General features: G+C 36.6%; 2 protein-coding genes across 3 annotated transcripts in view; one reads left to right on the top strand and one right to left on the bottom strand.

Moving 5' to 3' along the window:
- Nucleotides 1–10,904, bottom strand: part of rnf130 (ring finger protein 130) — a 40,230-nt gene extending 29,326 nt beyond the window's left edge. For both annotated transcript variants that reach the window (XM_079631000.1, XM_079630999.1), the window contains exons 1-2: nucleotides 10,660–10,904; nucleotides 9,911–10,328 (exon numbers count right to left, since the gene is read on the bottom strand). In XM_079631000.1, the coding sequence (XP_079487126.1) occupies nucleotides 9,911–10,184 (274 nt within the window). In that variant the 5' untranslated portion in view covers nucleotides 10,185–10,328; nucleotides 10,660–10,904. The remainder of the gene's footprint in view (nucleotides 1–9,910; nucleotides 10,329–10,659) is intronic.
- A 4,428-nt stretch (nucleotides 10,905–15,332) lies between these two features.
- On the top strand, nucleotides 15,333–18,473 carry LOC307007595 (proteinase-activated receptor 4). The gene is made up of 2 exons (XM_079629763.1): nucleotides 15,333–15,726; nucleotides 16,482–18,473. Exons 1-2 carry the CDS (start codon nucleotides 15,621–15,623, stop codon nucleotides 17,462–17,464), a joined length of 1,089 nt encoding a protein of 362 aa, XP_079485889.1. The 5' UTR covers nucleotides 15,333–15,620; the 3' UTR covers nucleotides 17,465–18,473.
- Nucleotides 18,474–20,529: the final 2,056 nt, after the last annotated feature.

Below are 20,529 nucleotides of genomic sequence, written 5' to 3' on the forward strand. Positions count from 1 at the left end.
TTCTTATTTAAGTGGTCACTCAGTTGGGGCTAGCTAACTTAGGACCACACAATGGTTTATAGATATTTAGAATTCCCATAAAATAAATAAACTAGGCTACTTGTTTGAACATTTTTGCCTTTTAATAACTGCAATAACTTTAATAACTGTGGAAAGGTAGAGCTTATTAAATGCTGTCAATCACGTGTTAATAATGTAGGTAGGACTCACCAAACTATTACTATTTTTTATATTACATTGTTAAATGAAATTATTTTTCTCTACACAAAAAAAAAACAATTAATTATGACATAAGATTATTGGATACAGTCGAAAAGATCAAGACCACTGATGTGAGACAGTATTTAAAAATACTGTTTAAACTGTATCCAATTGTTTAAAATGCCAAAACTCTCCATCTGTCAGAGAACCATGTGAGAAATTCATCAGCGTCAATGCCATCCGTTTGGCTGGTCATCATATGGTCATTTAGCAACTCCCACTGAAAATAGCGCAGAAAGCACAACCAAATACAATCCAATACAGTATTTTTTATCATATCTTTTTCTCCTTTCCCTTTTCTTCAAAAGGGATTCATCTGCACGAAGGAAAATCTGATGTAATTTGTGACTTATCCTTAGACTAATTCATGATCTATTTAGGGCAAAAGTGCAGGAACGTGCACACAAATGTAAAAGTAATCTTAATAAGATGTCATGCTGAAGAATTTAGATGGATTAAATTCCATGTCATGCCATCTAAAGCTGTGAGAATTCCTTGTTAAAGTGCTCTTTTCAGTCTTGCTGTACTTAATACACAACCGGAAATTATCAGAATTTAATGACTCAGCGTGTTAGATCTCCCAATAGGTTCAGACTCAAGACGCTACCATCTTAGTAAAAGCTGGCAAAATCAAGTTTTGTTTGATCTTTTAGAAAAGAGAAATGAACAGTGCAGTTTTCGTTTTAAATGAAATCATGCATCATCATAATTTAAATGGACTAAATGCAAACGACTGCAAAGACGACAAATGCAAAACAAGAAAACATTTAAATGCATGTTCTCACATGTTCACTCTGCTCTAGTAAATAGGCGAGAATTACAAATGCAGAACATGAGTCAAAAGTTAATACAGTCATCCAAATGCGATCCTGTTATGAAGCTTTGTATACATCGGAACTCACCATGTAGCTGAAAAATAAACTCATGCAGTTTAGAATAAAGAAATTAATATTATTAACAACATCAGAAGACTACACACTTCTAATAATATGATGCAAATTTATCAGCCGTGGACATAGCCTAATAATTCCCAACATTTCCAGAGCCAATAACATTGGTTCAGAGGCTGATCAAGCAATCTGACACTAGGTCATTTCTACCAATCATTAGCTGAAACAAACAGATTGTCTGCAACATCAAATCGGGATCTTGTCCAATAGCTAGGCAGAGCATAATGTTTTTCACAAATTAAATGCAGTGCCGGAGGACATGTGCTTCCTAGAAATCGCTGTCTCTATTAATTCTAATCAGACGATGTGGAGCATGAGAGTTGATCAGTGTGAGTTTTAAAATCAAATTGATCCTGTGTATCTGGGGCATGTCTGTCATCACCAAGCAGAGGGACATATCAGCCTTAATTATTATGGGCGAATATTTATAAAGCTATATTAGATACAATTAAGTCAACAACTCAGAGAATAATTATCAAAAATCTGCACTGCATATCTTTAAGAATAAAATTAACATTAAATTATTTGTCATCTAAACCAGGGGTCTTCAACAAAGGGTTTGCCTTAATATGTTTTTAAATATGAATAAATTAAAATATGAATTGAAAAAATATTAAATATGTTAACTTAGCCTTAACGTAGCTAAAACTAAAGGTCAAAGTTGATTTCACTGCTCCACCTAAAATCCCTTATGTAGCCTACTAAGTAAAAATAAAATGTAATGTACAGGTATACAACTCAGTACGACACTAATATTAAATACTATTAAATATGTGAATTAGTAGCTAGATATCATTTGTAAAACAGACTGGACGTTTATTTCCTGTAAAAGGTGTATAATTCACCTTTGCCAGAATGATATTAAGATACTCTGAAAACTGATACTTATAACCTACAAGTCTCAACAAGAAATAGTTTCAAACATAAAATAAAATGCAAGTATATGCAGAACACATCTGCCATCTTTTCAAGACCACACTCATTTCTATCTTTGTTTTTGCACCTCTAACATACTCGGCACCACCACGACAGGCGTGTGCAGGCTTAGGAATGCTAGATACCATCAGCAGAAGCAACAGAATCCTTCCATCAGACCACCTGCGCTACAACCAGATAAACGTCACACATATACGCCATATCTCAATGAGGTATCTCTCCCTGTGGGAGTAAGAGAGATGCGACTTGGTTTGTGCAAACCTGAACAGCTGGCAAACGGTTCTTGTGCTGGATCTGAAACTGAGTGTGGTATTTGCATCACACCAAGAACAATTTTTCAGGTTAATCAACAACGAGTACTTTTAATCACTTCAACATTACATAAAGAACACTTTAAATTCCAGGAAAAGCTTTCAGACAGTCGCAGAGTCATTCATCCACAGCAGAACTCCACAATAGACTGATATGTAGGTCAATCCTGACAGAAGTGCACACGACAAAGTCACATCACATCTACTGTATTTTGTTCTGGCTATCTAGGTGCTAAGAGTTTTTTTTTTAATCTTAAAAAATTAAGATACTTCTTTACATCCTTAAACTCTCAATTTCTAAAGAGTGAAATTACATTAGATAGAATAGGCCTACAGTATATCACAGTGGGGGTGAAACCAAAACTGGGAATTAGGATATATTATATTATTAGGGCTGTGTTGAAAACCTACATTTCTCAATTTTAATTGACGCTCATTTTGATAAACCAATATCGATTCCTAAATCCCAAGAATCAATCTTTTAGTCTAAGCTGCTTTCATTTGATGCGTGAATACAATTTCAAAACTGCACAATTTTAAAAGCATAAACTGAAAGGCTTCCCTGTGTAGAGTTTACTGCATTATTGAGAGAGATGTTTTTCCTTGAGAGAAATTGACTCGAATCGCAATCTTGTGAATCAAAATGGAATCAAATCATGAAATATGTCAATGCTATATTATAAATACTCTAATATTATAAATATATAATAAATATATATTTTTATTCATGCTACCAAAAAAACAAGTTTTCTTCAAAATATTGTTTAAATTATTAAAGCCAGCTCCATAATAACATCCTCTAATGTGTTGTGGTTTAGACAGGTTTGTCTCACTCTAAACACACTCAAGTTAAAGTTCAACTTTTAAACAACACATCTCTAGACCTAGCGCTTCTTTTTGGCTTTTTGACCAACGCATTCTGTGTGAACTGGCCCTAAGGCATTCCATGATGTTTAATAAAAATACAGCAATTTGTATAATATGATAAACATTTCAAAAGAGGGTTAATAAAATGACTTTCAAGTTAACACTAGCCTACATTTTTGCACATTATTTCCATCCTTTTAACTTGCCATTGTGTAAATGATAGCATATTTCTGAAATTATTGCAGATTTTCAAAATAATAAAAATCCTTAAATGAAAACAGGAATGTTACGGAGTTCAAAAGGTCCTGCATAACAGAAATGACGCCATCGTTAATGACAAATACTTGGCCTGTTATTATAGTATATTTAACAGCTGCTCATCAGCAGAAATTGCTTGATGAGCAGTTCACTACGTATATCCAATGCAGACACACATAAGTGCTGCTTTGTGCATGATAAGCTAGTAACAACACCCAAGGGACAAAAACAAGGAAGTAAAATATGTGCAACCTGTGCTTTCTCCAATAGTCTTTTAGTACTTGCAAAAGCAAATAACATGTGATTCAGAGCTGAAAAGGGGTGAAAATGTTTCAGGTTCAGCACAACCAATCACTAACATCATTGAGGACTTCAAGCGATGATTTAAAGTGCTTCTAAAACACAAAATCTAAAATGCTATTTCAGTTCAGGCATTTTCAGAACAGGCACAAAACCCATTAAGTATTTGTGTGAATATAAACCAAGTTTACAGTAAATCTTTACAAACTACATTCAGAAATGACACTAATTTGATTCTAAGCAGCTCATCTCCTAACATCGTGTTCATCTCAGATAAGAATACATTACAAACTCACATGCACCCGCACAGGGGAAAAACATGGGTATTAAGAAAAACACAGGCAGGCAATTTGCTTCCTTAACCCTGCTGACCATCTCAAAGCTCACTTCATATGACAACAACACCACTGCAATCAATGTCCCAACATTACTCCAGCTCACATTTCCTGGCTGGATCAATTAGAAGCATATGGCATGTCACATGGTTCCTGTCCGTTCTTTCATCTGTTTCTTTTTACAAATGGATTTTTTTCCTGTTCTTCCTTGGGTAGTAACAAATCAATGGACTGTTTACACGTCACATGATACTTAAGAAACCTCTCACAAGTAACCTGCAAGTGTTAACTTACAGAGCTATTTCTACCAGATTTAACCCGTAAAAACCTGACTTTGTGACCAGTTAATTTAGGGGTTTCAAATTTTAGGTTAAATTTGGCTTTAAGTAGGACAACAAGGAATAAATTGACATTTTTTTTGACGACAACATGCTGAAACACTTCAATCAAATCGTATAATTGTATGAAAACTGCAGCATTAATATTTGATTCATATTCAATATCTGCGACTATGGAATACCACTCAAGCCTCTATCTTTCTCCTATTACAGCCTCTTTAACATGAAATAAAATATATTAAAAAGGTAAAATTAATACCATATGAGAATGAAACAAGTACAGAAAGTAACTAACTATTTAAACTAAATATTTAAAATAACTCAACTTAATCAATTAGCCTTGATAAAAATGGTCTTACTATACCCATTGGCCACCTTGTCATGTGCAGGACCAGGAGTGAATCTAATTAGCCCTTATGTTAGGGTCATTTGCAACCATTTGGGTTTGTTCAAGCGTCATAAATCGTTTCACACTTGGAATCATGCTACAAGATGTTTATCACCACAAATATTCATCACCTCCCACTGGCCACAGTCTTGATTGAGGCTGCTATCTCTTTGGCTTGATGGTTCATGTCTGATTGGGGGCTTTGCTGGACTGACATTTATTGGACACCAAGTTGCCTCTGCATATTGGCAGGTGATTTTCTGTCTCACTACCCATTAGCTGAGTGTGGTTTGTTTTGTTGCCAGACCCCTAATGATGGCAGCAGCTGGTGGAGAAACTGAGAGAATTGAGTGAAAGACCCACAAAACCCTGCACACCTTCTGTCTTTTTCTCATTTTCTCCCTTTCTGTAGGATTACCTAAAAGCAAGAGAATCTTTTTGTGCTCACCACCTTGTTTAGACTGATGAGCCACTGGTAAGCTATCTGAGAAGCAGGAGGAGAGATAAACAGAGGTCAGGCGAATACACTGACGTCTCCTGAGGAAATATAATCTTGAAGCAGTCAAACAGGAAGCAATGAGCTGCTTGTTTTTTCTGTGTGAGACAGGATCACTGAGGCATAAAGTGACTTAGTAGTTTTTCAAAGGCAAAAATACTGCACAATCTTATGGTCCGTTTAGTGCTGAAGCTCAAATGTTGATGGTGATGATGAGTGATTTGACACAACCAAGGATCAGTAACTGCTTTCAACAGCCTGTTCTTGTATTGCCCAAGTATAATGATAGTTACCATAATAGGGATGGATCGATTGACAATATCTGTCTGAGTCCTGTGATCTGCGAACATTCTTAAATGTAGGGCTACGGCTAGTATTGTTTTTAATTGCATCTTGAACAAATTGGAACGGTCACATAGAAGTTTGTATATAAATATTAAACATGCACGAATCATGATTTGCACAATTTCAAGAGTGATTGTGGTCATTCTGCTCAACCAATGACAAGAGAGTGACAGAAAGGAAAAGTGCAAATAAAAGTAACAAATTACTTAAAAAACAAAAACAAAGGTGCAAATACATTGGAGTATGCTTGATGTAACATGAGTGGTGCCAGTCAGATGGTGCGTGTGCACATGCACACTCTCAGCATTAGACTGTCAAACTCATTTGAAGAGCTTACCGGAGTTATACCTGAGTTAATACAGGAGTTAATAACGGCAATGACACATCTTCTCATGAATGCTTAGCTACTGATTTGGGACTCTTACACAAATACATACATACCAATTTAATGTCAGCATGACTGTTTGACTTTTGAAAATGTGACACTTCGTCCTTGTGACGTATATCAGAGTGAAACAAAAAAGTAGGGCGAGACTTTATTCATGGTCAGTTTAAGTTATTTACCATTGCTGTCACTCCAAAAGACTATGTGACAAGCTTTAAATCCATACCCACCACCCTTCTTTAAATGTATGCAGCTGAGAGCAGTAACATCCCAAACATTCCTTTCTTTGAGAGAATATTCTTGGTCAGCTGATCTGTAGTACTGAACCACTCAGGAATAATTATGCTAGAGTGAAATCACAAATGCGAGAGAGAGCGAGAGAGCGAGAGAGAGAGAGAGAATTTGTTCTATTAAAACTACAGGTTAATTTTAAAATAACTGCCATTAATAACAATAAGAAAGATTAAAGCATTAAATAATGGATAATAAGATTGTGCATTCAAAGTCATTAATTCCTAATTTGTTTTTTAATAACTAGCCTAAAGATTTGCCTTCACTATCACTTCAGTTGAAATATTAGTTTTTGTCTTTCATCAAAAAAAAAAGAGAGAGAGGATGTCAATTCCGAAAGCAGGGGCGCTATTACCACGTACGTTACTTTACAACCACTTGCTAAACCAACGCAAAATTGGTGTTGTTTAAGCTTAGAAGCTTGGCTTTACAGTGCATATGACCATCACTTAACAAGTCCTTTCAATTTTGCTGACATATTAGGGGTGGTTCACTTCACACAGAATGCGCTGGTGCTCTTAAAAAAACGCAAGACGCAGGTCAGTGAAATGAAAAAAGCGAATGGTCTACTAGAGACGTTTTTCTTTTTTGACCGCTGTGTCATGCGCAAGACGCTGCAAAAGATGTGAGACGTGAGCGCAACGGTAATGCACGTCCGTCTAGTAGCACAGTGGAATGGAAGAATAGCGTTCCGTGTGAACGGCCCCTAGAAGTGCTCTATTTTTCATAGCATAAATAAAAACTGCTTTACATGAAAATGTGATTTGTAAAATAATCATACAGATAGACTTGTGTCATATCATTAAAAAGGTCTCAACTAGCAGAATACAGCAAGCATGTTTGTTTCAGTTAGAGACTAAACTATACTAAGTATTTGTATGAAAAAGCACTGCCGATGGACATGTAAAAAGTATACACATGCTTTTGCACAACATAAGAATGCGTAGATCACGGAATGACATGCTGTTTGGCTAAATCTATAGGACTTCCTGGATCCGATCGTGTTACAATCGGACACTGTTTTACAGCTGGAGTGCACTTGGATTGATTTGATCGCTCAGATTAACATGTCTTGATTTACAGTGCGTCATAGAATAGGAGTGGACAGCTGAAACAGCGCTGGAAGATCATCTACTGTATTGTTCCGAATACAAGACGACCCTGATTATAAGATGCCTTTCCACTGCACACGACAGCCGTTGGACCGGAAGTCATTCGTTTCCAATGGAGAGTATTATGGGAGATACGTGGAGTTCAGATTTGCGCATGCGTAATTTTCGGATGCGTTGAAATATTTGACTTCTGCAGCTAGACTGTATGCGACCGGATGTGATGCATTCAATTCAAAACTATGAGCGCGAAGCTAGAATTACAAACATTTTAACACTTTAGCTTTATTCTGTAAACACTATTTCTGCAAAATGGCGGTTATTAATTATGGCAGAAATAGTTGTGTAAAATAAATGTGACAATCATATGCGAATGTCGTGTGCAGTGGAAAAGTGGCGTAAGCACTCTAATGATGATGACCCTGCTTAATCGATCATCGATACGTTTTGTCGATTAAATTATGATCGACAATTAATCGACAGTCGATTTATCGTTTCAATCCCTAATCCTGACCTGACAGTGATTAGAGTAACAGAGGAAGTGGGTGTTGCTGTTTAATGTCAGTACTCTGCTCTCTTTCTTCTACTAAGAATCATTACCTTGCCTCAGATCCAATTGAGATGGCAATAAAAGAAGTAGAATAGCTTGTGGAAGTTTAGCTTTGGATTTACTGTGCAAACTTACTCTTAAATGATAGAATGTCACCTTTGGCTATTGTCTTCCTTCCCTCACTGCAAACAGGGGAATGGATGTGCTAATGTCCCTGAGAACATAATTCATATTAAATATAGAGCCTGGTGTCCCTTTTCCAGCTCCTGGCTGGATCAGGATTAATGACCCCCACTGGGTTCACTGGAATAATGACCAGTAGGTCAAACAACTGCCTTGGGTCAATTCAACACAGTAGGTTAACTAACAGCATGTAAGCTGAAAATTGGTACAATGAGGGATGGACACGAGACCTCGAAAATTGCCCTGCTGAAGTCATCAAAAACAAGGCTTGAAAACAGAACTTAAAATATGTGATCAGCAGTAAAGATCCCTTGACTGCAACGGTTGCCATTGACATATTCATCTTCTTTAGTCTTACCACAATGGCACTAAACCAAGTCAAAGTGCCCTGCACCTCAATAAGCATTCTAATGGTGCTATAAATATTGATTAATAATTGATTTACAGAGAATCTCAGTCTCAAGGATTTCTGGTGATTTCTGAGCATCCTGTGTAACCTGAACAAGCGCAGTATACGAGGACAACTGGGTTAGAGAGAGAGAGAAATATACATCCGAAAACCGGAAGACGACACCAGCCAGCCTAAGAATGATTATAGATACTGCACTTCCCTTAAGCCATTCAATACAGGACGATCTAGCAAAAACCAAATGATTCAGCTAAATTTTGAACAATAAGTGTGAAGGAGATGAATTTACCTAAAATATGTCAGCTGAAAAACAAATGGGAGACTGTTGATAAAGACAATCCACAGACAGCAGCCATGGCACTGCAAAAAACAACTTTGGGGTTACAAGTATGCATGATACTGTTATTAAACAAGTTTACAAAGCAATTGTGCAACTCTGGTTGGCGTCAAAGCAAGGCACCTAACATATGCTCTGAGTCACAAGAGCCGCTAATTTAGTGCAGATGAGGGCAAGGGATGGTATTACTGTTGCAAACAAAGCAAGTCACACTTGTGTCCCTTATCCCCTACGTCACTGAATTTTCAGTACAGAGCACACAGGGGTGAAGGGCCTCTTCAGGGGAGGTTATGCAAGTATATCGTACGAAGGGTGCAGTTCTGTTTACGGAGTCATCATTGCAGGAGAATCAGCCAAAACAGGACATCTGAATATCTCACAGGTCTCACTGAGTGCTATACTGCTACATAGGTAGCTGAAAGGGTAACTCAATAAAGTGTAGTAAAAAAAGTATTATAAATAATTTATATGAAGTAGTAAATATTCAACATCATGTTACTCTGTTCTGTTGTGCACACTGCACACAGTATAGAGGAAATGACATGACAGTCATGTGAAGTTGACAAATATCACATGAAGCTTCTGATCTGCAAGTCCACAATGACTACCAAAATTGTTCTCTTTCATAAAGCATAATGGATTTGAACATATTTGAAAAGGTGACGTAATAAAGCACCACAAACACCTGCGTACAATATCAAACCATCTTAGATTGCTTTAAGATGCTTCCCCCTCAAAAGGATTATTATTTAGGAGACAGTTATTGATGATAACCTTGACACGTGAAGTGATAGAGCATCTGTTCTGGTGGAATATTTTTGAACACCTGTTTAAAATATCAATACACATACACATACTCACCCCCATTAACAGCAGCAGGTGCGATCACGATCCCCTTCGCCTCTGTTTTAGGCGAATTCTGCCCGTATCGCCCGTCATTCTTCGTCAACATCTGATGAGGATTGCCTTTATGGTCCAAAACGGTGGCGTTAACTGTGGCGCTATAATAATCTTCCTTGTTCACCATAGTTTTGTCGGCACCGATAGACTGCGTACACCTGGGCGAGACGAAGGCAAGGAGGAAGGCGAGAAGGCAGCTGCTGCATGACGCCGGCGCGGCCAATCTCTTCAGCATCTTCGGCAATGTCTTTACCGATCAACGCAACCCGACTCTGCGATTCTTTCAACGGTCAGCGCTCTGTCTCAAGAGCCCTCATGTAAACATACTGTCCTCCTCTCAAGACACAACGTCCATATGGTGAGCCATGCGTGGCTTCCCCTGACAGAAAGAAAGGGTAGATGGATTGGTCGAAGGTACTGACTTAGCAATGACAACAAAACGCGTAACGTTAGATTTAATTAGAGAGGCTCGAGTCCGTATAATAAACAGTTTGCTTTTATTAAAGGCCGTTAAGAAGGCTCGTCTACAGGCCCTATAACTAGTAAATGGGCATTTAACGACTGTTAAAGGGCAACAAATGTGTCTCTTCTGGTCTCAGGACTGCTTTGTTCGTGCAACCAGCCCTGACATGGACAGCTATGAAACAAAAACTCCTTTCCTCACGCGCTGAGATTTTCATTCAGTAAAGGGTTATGGCGAGATATCTTACCTGCTCGGTCGCTTCCACCTGTATTATTTTCAGTCAAACTCTCTCTTTGTTGTAATATTTCACAGAGCCGTGGCTCGTTCGGCCATAGGCAGACCAATGTGTTGCTGTTCTGCTTTTTTCTTGGCCGCGAACACTGAGTCGTACGCGTATGCGCATGCGCGAAGCAGCGTGTCTCTCGCACGGTGAGATCAGATCAGTGGGAGGGAAAGGACGGGGCCACATCACCATCATCTCAAAATGCGTATGCTGGGCCTTAATCACTCATTTAATAATAGTGGCAGCATTCGAGGCAGTACTTTTAGTTTATTTTACGGGTCTAGAGTTTACAAAGAGTTGTTTATGTATTTAATGTTTTGTATTTTTTTGTAGCTCATACATTGCATGACCAGAGCTGATTTATTTCAGTTTGCTCATCTGAAAGATGCTGTTTATGTAAGCAAGGATGAATGTAAAGCATAATAGGCTACATTACCGATGATGTCATAATAATAGAGAGGCAACTTCCATATTTGATAGCATCATATAAAGGCTATAGCCTACTCTTAATGTAGCCTATAGTTTGTTCTGTAATCTGTAAAGATTAATCATTCTCTTGTACACAAATTGACATGACTACATAAACATCTCAGCGGCTCTTGTGAAAACCCAGAGCACAATTTTAAATAAGTAACGGGAACACTTTACAATAAGGTCTTAGCTATTTGTTATTAGTTTTAACATAAACCAACAATAATAATTTTTTTTTGTGTGTGTTTTGTATTTAATGTTTTAATAAAAATTAAATTGATTATTGTTTGTATATGTTAGTTGAAAGTGCATTAACAGATACAACTTGTTTTTAAAAATGTACTCATTATTGTTGAAATTAGCCTACTTGAACTAACAAACAATGGGTAATACTTCTATAGCATTTATTAATCTTGGTTATTGTTAACTAATGTAGTTAAGTAATTGTTAAAAAATTAATCCTTATTGTAAAATGTTGCCCAGTCTTCAGTGTCATGATTCTTCAGAAATATTTCTAATATGCTGATTTGCTGCTCAGGAAACATTTCTCATTATTATCAATGTTGAAAACAGTTGTTTACATTTTCATTTCAGGATTCTTTGATGGATAGAAAGTTCAAAAGAACAGCATTTATCTTAAATTGAAATCTTATAACATTACTGTTCAAGGGGTCAGTAAGAATTTTTATCTTAATTTTTTGGGGAAATAAATAAAATAAATCAATACTTGTATTCATCAAGGATGAGTTAAATCATTAAAAAAAAGCTGTTTTAAATTGTATTCATATTTTACAATATTACAGGTCTTTTTTGCATTTTTAATCAAATAAATGTAGCCTTGGTCAGCAGAAGAGACTTCTTTTAGAAACAATAAAAATCTTACCGATCCAAAACTTTCAACTGGTATATTATAGTTGCTAAATATATTAAATTGTATTTAGTTGCATTATTAAATTGTGTCACGTTATTGTTTGTAGATATTGTTTCATTAATAATATGTGCTCACTGGAAACAATTTGTGATTAAATTTTGTTAAATTATATGGTACCCTGCAGAACATTGGCACACCTGGCTGCATAATGTATTAAGATGGTGCACTGGACATCAGATCCAACTTACAGTTTATGATGGGTCTTTTCTTTTCTTTTCTTTTCTTTTCTTTTCTTTTCTTTTCTGCACAATATAACAAACAAATCCTTATGTAATCTTGACAAACAGCAGGAGATACATGAATCCATCATTATTTTCCTCTTTATTGTCGTGTTCACCTTTAAACTGTTACATTTAACTGCCATATACAGCACATGTACACAATTTCTTGTGTAGCCTAATACTTGTAGAGATAGTTTTTAGCCGAACCATTGGATATAATTATCACTCATCTGATCTCTGGCTCTCTCTAGTGGAGGCCATTTAATCCTACAGTACATTACAATAAACCATAAAAACAAACCTTGTCAGTGTCATTTCATCAGGTCCAACTACTAGCCTGCTTTTAAATCAAACAGCATATTTCCTACAGAATTTCCCCTGAAATGTGAACTTACAAAATATTTCTTTGTATCTTTAATGTTTCCATTAATAAGGAAAGTCTTCTTCCTGCATATACAGATTACGTTGGCTATTACATTAAGATTTTTTCTAGCTACTTATATCAAACTTGAGAAGAATGCAGGGTTGCTGCAAGACTGTGATAGTGAACAGACATGATACATGACATGCTCAGACATGATCCATGCGATGGAAAACTGAAACTAACAGTTGAGTTGCATAAGAGTAAACAAGGCACTTGAATTATAAGGGGGAAAAATACACTTAGTGTTATGTCTAATTATTTGATTTGATTTAATTTATTTAATTGTATCAAGAAGGCCTAACACATGAAACAAAAAAGGCATAAAATACAATCCAGGATAAAAACACAATAACGTAGGACTTATTTCCATAAGGAATCACATAACATCAGGGCAAGACACTTACAGATTGTGTAATAATCAATGACATAACTTAACTAATCATTCATGCATGTAATTCTTTCCAATCTCCTTTTCATATTTCTTCAGTTTCACAAGATTCAACTTCTCAAGATCTTAAATGAGCCTATGTGTAAAGAGACATGGTCGGAGGGGTGGAAACAAACTAGGACTGAACAACTGTTCTGTGTATTATTATTATTATTGTTGTTGTGAAAGAATGTCTCAACTGTAATGATATTAATCTGGCAAGTCAAGAGTGTAAACATTGCGCCCTCTAGAGCTCACTGTCTACATCTACACTCTTAAAAAATAAATAAAGGTTCTTTAGTAGAATGGAGGGATTCATGCATATACAAGAACAGAAAATTGTTGTTATATTATTGTTTTTTTTTAGATGAAAGACACAAACTAATATTTCAACTGAAGTGATAGGGAAGGCAAATCTTTAGTCATTAAATAACAAATTAGGAAGTAATAACTTTGAATGCACAATCTTATTCCATTAGGCTATTTAATGCTATAATCTGTCTTATTGTTATTAATGGCAGTTATTTTAAAATTAACCTGTAGTTTTAATAGAACAAATTCTCTCTCTCTCTCTCTCTCTCTCTCTCTCTCTCTCTCTCTCTCTCTCTCTCTCTCTCTCTCTCTCTTTAAAGGATCTAAGAAAGGTCAATGCATGCATGTTGTGGTATAAAGGCCTAATTCTTTTGACCAACAACCCCCATTAGTCTCATAGCATAATCTTTCATTTCCTCCCAGTACAATCTCTTCCTGTTTAGTACAGGGGTGCTGTCATGGGTAAGACATTTCAGAATTGTTATACTGTTTCACTAACATTGTCCTCTAAATGGCTTAACAAATGCAGGCATCTCGACTGATTTACATCACTAAAACTATCACCCTTAAACAGGGACGTGCAGAGAGTTCCTCAGGGGCAGGGGCTCAAATATAAAAAGGGGCATATATATATATATATATATATATATATATATATATATATGTATATGTATGTGTATGTATGTATGTATGTATGTGTATGTGTGTGTGTGTGTGCTTTGCATCACAGAAATAAATTATATTTTTAAAGTATATTAAAATAGAGAACCATTATTTTAAATTGTAGTTTTTTTCTGTATTTTTGATCAAATAAATGCAGGCTTAAAGCGCATAAGGGACTTCTTTAAAAAAAAAAAGTAATGTGTGTGTGTGCAAAAATGTTAAAATAATAAATTCACCATTTAGTGTGTTGTTGTCAGGCAGCCTGCAGTAGGCCTGGGCTTCATTTAACAAACTATGATAGTTTCATAATGGTAAACGGTGTATCAATATAGACTAAATAGCCTACAAGTGACTTGAATATTATACTTACCATTAATGCTACTTTTGGTGCTGGTTTGTAGTCAATTAACATCCATTAGGTCAACGACGGAGATTCAGATCACTTTAATGTAAATTCGTCTGTCCATGTAATTTTCAAATGATTTATTTATAAATGACCGTCCAATGATATTTGAACTTCTTGTGCCAGATGACGATTGGTCGGTGTATTATGCATGACAAACAGGCTTCAGCGAATTAAGTAATATTTTAAAATATGTGTTATGTGGATTTTTAATTGAATCGACACGCAACCTTTTATTATAAAAAAAAAAATAATAATAAAAAAAGCTTTTCTTTTTTCTTTTTCTGCCGTCGAGCCATACTCACTGAAAGACGCTCGAGAGCATCGGTTCCCAAGCAGACTGTGTGGGATACCTACGTGTACATTTTCATTTTAAAACGCATAACTTTTGCTACGGTTATGCCTGCCGTCCACACACTACTCCGGAGTTTTAGACCCTCTAAAAAGGAGACCGTCAGTCAAGACCGAAGCAAGACACGCACAACTTGACGCAAGTGACGCAACCCATAGCAACGCGTTATAGCAACGACACCTCAGACTGACAGAAACGTAAAAATAAACGTGAATTTAGGCTACTTTAGTCTTGTACACATTGTCATGTAAATTATAAGCAAATGCATTTTGTTTTATTGACCACAATATTATCAATGATATTTGTTTGAAAAGGGCACTTTTGATTAATTTTGAAAAAGGGCAGGGGCTCGAGCACCCAAAGCCCCCCCCTCTGCACGTGCCTGCCCTTAAACCATTTGGTTTTAAATACGAAATTGTCATAGTTTTTTTGAGATACTCATTGATTGGTCTAAACTCAGGAGGAGGCGGGTGAGAAATAGCAAAGATAGCAAGATAGCAAAACTATTAAAAAAACGTTCTTTTCTTTTTTTTTCAACAGTGACAAACGCTGAAAAAAAAGAACCGGTAAAGCTACTGGTAAAGAGAGCAGAGTGGACCGGTTACAACCTGAAAAACCTTTTAATAGAACTTGAAAACAAACTAAAGGGAGGAAAGAGATTGTCTCTTTCAGCCTTAAAAAATACTTCAAAGTTTTACGCAAAGACAAGGTTTTCAGCACAATGACATTTTTTGTAATTTCTCGATTGCTTTTTCTCCATCTCCTTCTCATTGTTCTTCACATCCCCTCAACTTCAGAGGAGGAAACCTCCAACAGAACTGTTAAACGTAAGTCTTTTCTCATTATATTATTAACTTTAAGATTAGTATTGTGTTTTGAGTGTCTGTGACTTTGGTGTGTTGACCTTTCTGTCAAAAATATAAGCTAACAGAAAAGATTATGTAGCTACAGTAATCTAAATACTAGATTTGTCCTGATTTTCACAAAAGACTATTTAGGTCAACGCAGCATATACAAAAAAATGTGGGCCGGGTGTAATGCGTGGTGCAACATGCACAGACATGAGATTCATTCACATGTAGTCATAACATGAATTTATCATTTTCTTACATTACCGGTGCAGTAGGCTCAGATTAAACTGAATAATAAATAATACTTGAAGAAACAGTTCACCCAATATATCAATTCTGTCATCATTTACAAAATTTGTTCTAAATCTGCATGAGTTTATTTGTCCTGTTTAACACAAAAGAAGATATTCTGAAGAGTGTCAAAGTATCTAGCCCCCATTGACTTCCATAGCTGTTTAGTTTCCCACATTCTTTAAACAATCTTTTTTTGGGTTCAACATAAAGAAACTCATACAGGTAAAGAAACAACTTGAGGGTGAGTAAATGATGACATAATTTAAAAATTCTGGGTGAACTATCCTTTTAAACAGGGTGTAGGGACCAATAATGCTTATTTGACTGGGGTGCACATAGCATTCACTTAGTATGCTTGTGATTGCTTTCCTGGTTGACCTACTTTATATTGCGATTAAATGAGTAAGTATTTTCTGTTATTCTATTCTGTCTCTCAGGGGGGAGGAACTTTGATTTGTTTAATGGTACACTTCCAGACCAGCATAAGGAGGAGATCCAGAGCTACAGGACTAAACTAGTGGTTCCTATTATCTGCCTCTTCGCCTTTTCAATCGGGCTTCCCACAAACACATTAGCCCTCTGGGTGCTGGTCATGCGAACCAAAAAGTTCCCTTCCACCATTCTGCTGATCAACCTCACCACCTGTGATCTACTGCTACTGCTGGTGCTCCCCTTTCGTATTGTCTACCACTTCCTAGGCAACAACTGGACATTTGGAGAACCATTCTGTCGAATTGTAATTGCGCTCTTCTATGGAAACATGTACGGCTCAGTGGTATGTCTGGCACTGATCGCTGTGGATCGCTATGTAGCTCTCGTTCACCCTTTTGGTGCCAAGACACTTCGTAGTAACAAGAACTCAATCTATATGAGTGTTTTGGTTTGGATAGTAGTTGCAGCTGCTGCTGTGCCCTTGTTAGCCTCAAAACAGTCTTATGACATAAAGGATCTTTCAATAACAACCTGCCACGATGCACTGCCTTTAGAAGAGCAGGAAAAGTACTTCCTGCCGTACTTTGCTACTCTCTTCTCCATCTGCTTTCTGCTTCCACTGTTGGTTGTGGTGTTCTGCTATTCTGCAGTGTTACGCACCCTTATGGCTGAAGGCCAGCGTTATGCCCATGCAGTTAGAGTAACTGTGCTGATGTTGATGGTTTTTATTGTTTGCTTATTGCCTAGCAACGTTCTCATGCTGTTGCATTTCAATAATGACCTTTATGTTCCGTACCTGATCACTTTGTCTCTCAGCACCTTCAACAGCTGCATCGATCCTTTCATATTTTATTATGTGTCTAAGGATTTCAGAAAGAGGTTAAGGGAGGCTTTAAGGTGTTCTGGGTCTGATTCTGAGTCATCCTCAGAATCTAGGACAAAGATGACCTTACTATCAAAGATGAGCAGGACTGAAGGATCCTCGTGAGGTTAGCATAACAGTTATGGAAATCAGAAGATACTAGGCTATATAACTAAAAAATTCTAGGGTGTATTGAATTACTAATACTACATAGAGCGTCTGTCTATCTGTCCTTCCATCTGTCAGTCTGCCTATCCGTGTAAGTAATTTAAGATTAGTTTAATTTGCACAGGAAAAACTGGAATGAGGAGATATTAATTCCATTTCCTTCTTTCTTTCCTTTAGAAATTCTTTAGATGTATTTCAAAACATTTCAAGTTTCTTGCATGAAGGCACGCTGCATGTTTGCATCTGAAATTTGTGAATGCTCTTTGTAGAGATATTCAAGACAACTCAACAGTCTCCATGGCCTGATGGATGGATTAATAATGTTGGAAAACTCAGTTTCATACTTTCTTGATACAGTTACCCCAAACAAATCAAGGGGCAGTGTGAATAAGAGCTTCTGCCAATGTCTGCTTGAAAGATTCACCAAAATTGGGTTAGAATTTTAGAATTGTACATATTGAAAATGTTATATCATATAATAAACTGTGAACTAAAAACTGAATACATTTAATGGATTTAAACAGTGGAAGGGAAAATGTAATGTACATTTCAACCATGAATTATACAGTATTGCAGACAGTACAATTGTGCTGTATAGTATAAACCATTGAAAAGCAAATGCCTTTTATAAGCCTGTTTTCTGCTATAGAAGCATGCATAAGAAATAATAGCTTCTTTGTGTGAATGTCTGTAAGTAGGAAGTACAAAACCACATCGCAACCATATATAGCTCTTACGTCATGAACCGCTGATTTTTTTTATTCATGACATTAACTATGGATATGACAACCAAAAATGTATATTTAAATGTATTTGAACAGCATATCTATTGTTTTATAATACAAAACCTGACAAATCTATTCTTGTGAAATGTTCTCATTTGTTTTGCTTTGAGAAAGTACTCCTCCCTCCAATTACCTTTATACTGTATGTCAACATTAAAATTACATAAATGTGCTTATGACCCAATATGATTATGTAGCCATTGCTTACCTTCATTAATATACTCCTTCTGAACTTACGTTTTGTACTCCATCTAGTGGACACATTTAAACACCTTGATATGACTGAGAATTAATTGAAAATTTAAAAAAATCTACAGTAGGCTATATCATACATTATAAATGTTTGATTACAGTATTTGAATGTACAATTATCAAAAATATACATTTTTATTGAATAGTGGATCAAAACTATGAAAATAAATTGTAAAATTAGTCTCTTTTTTATTACAAATCATGTAAACATAAATGCAGACAATGGGGTCTTTCACCCCACACTTGAGGTCCCTTGGAAAGCTATAGGCATATAGTGTAGATATTGTATGTCCATCACAGACACAATAGAATGATGATAAAGCATAAACCTCTGGGTTTGAGTAAGGAATGTTATGTATGCCTCTACAAAAGTCTACCTCTCTGAAAGAGTAAACCAAATTTGCCTATTTGCCGGTCAGTATAGATATTGACCGGTAAATAGGCAAATACAAGAGTGTACATTATTATGTAAACACACAGATGAGCATGTGGTTTGTAAGACAACACATAATGTGTCCTTTGATTTCATTCTTCCTCATGCCTTTGTGTTTGAAAACGTCTTTCTACTGTATGCTCGCTTTGTCCTTTCACTGTTGAAAGCAGCAAAAAAGGAGAAACATGAAATATCTTGCCATAACAGTTGAACTGATTCTGTGCTGTGGTTTATTTGCAATCAGACTGCAATAATTCAACGGCACATTGTTCGACTTCTACAGTAGCTCCTTTAGTGATACATTACAGCCTTTACGGCCTAGTATTTTTTTCTGTCACATGCAGGCAACACGAAGGCATGGAACAGGTGAGGTGGATAAATAATAGCCATTGAAACTTTTCAAACAAAAGTGGCTGGGTCCTCCTCCAGATTTTTTTTTTACTGGAGTAGCCTATGCCATTTCATGTATTCTGGTGCCTTTTAATTAAACAAGACAAGTAGGCTAAACTAAATTCGGCTTCATGTCGGGCTGTTCTTTGCCTCCACGTCGTGCATTAAATGCACAGCTATCCATAGATTATCCCGCTGATACTATGGTCATTTGCCAGAATTGGCAACTTAAAGCTGTTATTGATGTTTGCAACGCAATATTTGACTGGAAGGGTACAACGGGCAGTTATTTTCATCAGTTGCGGCTCGTTGAGAAATATAATGTAGCGATTTCAGCGGAAATAGAGTTTAATTCATTAGGGAATTCCTCAAGTGGAATGGATTTGACCTGACGGCGCTCTGAAAAGCGAATTAACAGACATGAATTAACAGACATTAACAGACATAATGCCATAAAATACAATGCTAGCTTACAAAGACATAAGGAATAAATATAAATAGTTGAAATAATTCTGGTTCAAACATGTATGGCTGAATTTCACCGGTTTTGATAGACTTCTGTAGCCTGGGAAAACCCAGACCACTCTCAGTTGTAACTGAGTTAGGGTCTGGCAAAGCTCCATAGATAATTAATTTCCACAGGGGCGTCACCAACGGACGTAGCTCAAATGGCTCTGGGCGCAATTGGATAGATCTGGATACCAATCAGAGCGATGAAGGACGTAATAACGTATGCAGAGCGACGGAGAAACATCTGAGACTCTCAGCAATTCTCTGTTTGTGTTTTTCAGGAAGATAGCAATGGCTTCTGACGACTTTTGCCATTTTTGTAAAAAAAAATAGCTGATTCGAACGAGTGATATGTTCCACGGCGGCATCCATCTTTGTAATGTACAAAATCTGCGTCACCGTCGCTTCTCTGTCGTCATCGTGTAAAGCCCGCCCCAACGTTTCTGATTGGTGCCGCGATTTAGACGGATTGGAAATGGGTTTCAATGGGCTCTTTGCCAGACCCACTTGCAGAGCAAATCTAAATTTGCCGGAAGTGGTCTGGGTTTTCCCAGGCTAAGACTTCTGTAGTCTGTACTGAATTCAGTGTGCGGCCAGTCACCTTCTTGCTCGAATTTCATCGGTTGCCATTTTTCAACATCGGATGTTTTAAA

Source organism: Phoxinus phoxinus (assembly GCF_949152265.1).
Source record: "Phoxinus phoxinus genome assembly, chromosome: 12".
NCBI classification, from domain to species: Eukaryota; Metazoa; Chordata; class Actinopteri; order Cypriniformes; family Leuciscidae; genus Phoxinus; species Phoxinus phoxinus.

What these genes read in the sequence shown, in the direction of transcription:
- LOC307007595 (XM_079629763.1), top strand. Translation starts at nt 15,621, where the DNA reads ATGACATTTTTTGTAATTTCTCGATTGCTTTTTCTCCATCTCCTTCTC. An exon ending in CTCCAACAGAACTGTTAAAC is followed by an intron (nt 15,727 to 16,481) that starts GTAAGTCTTTTC and finishes TCTGTCTCTCAG; the next exon opens with GGGGGAGGAACTTTGATTTG.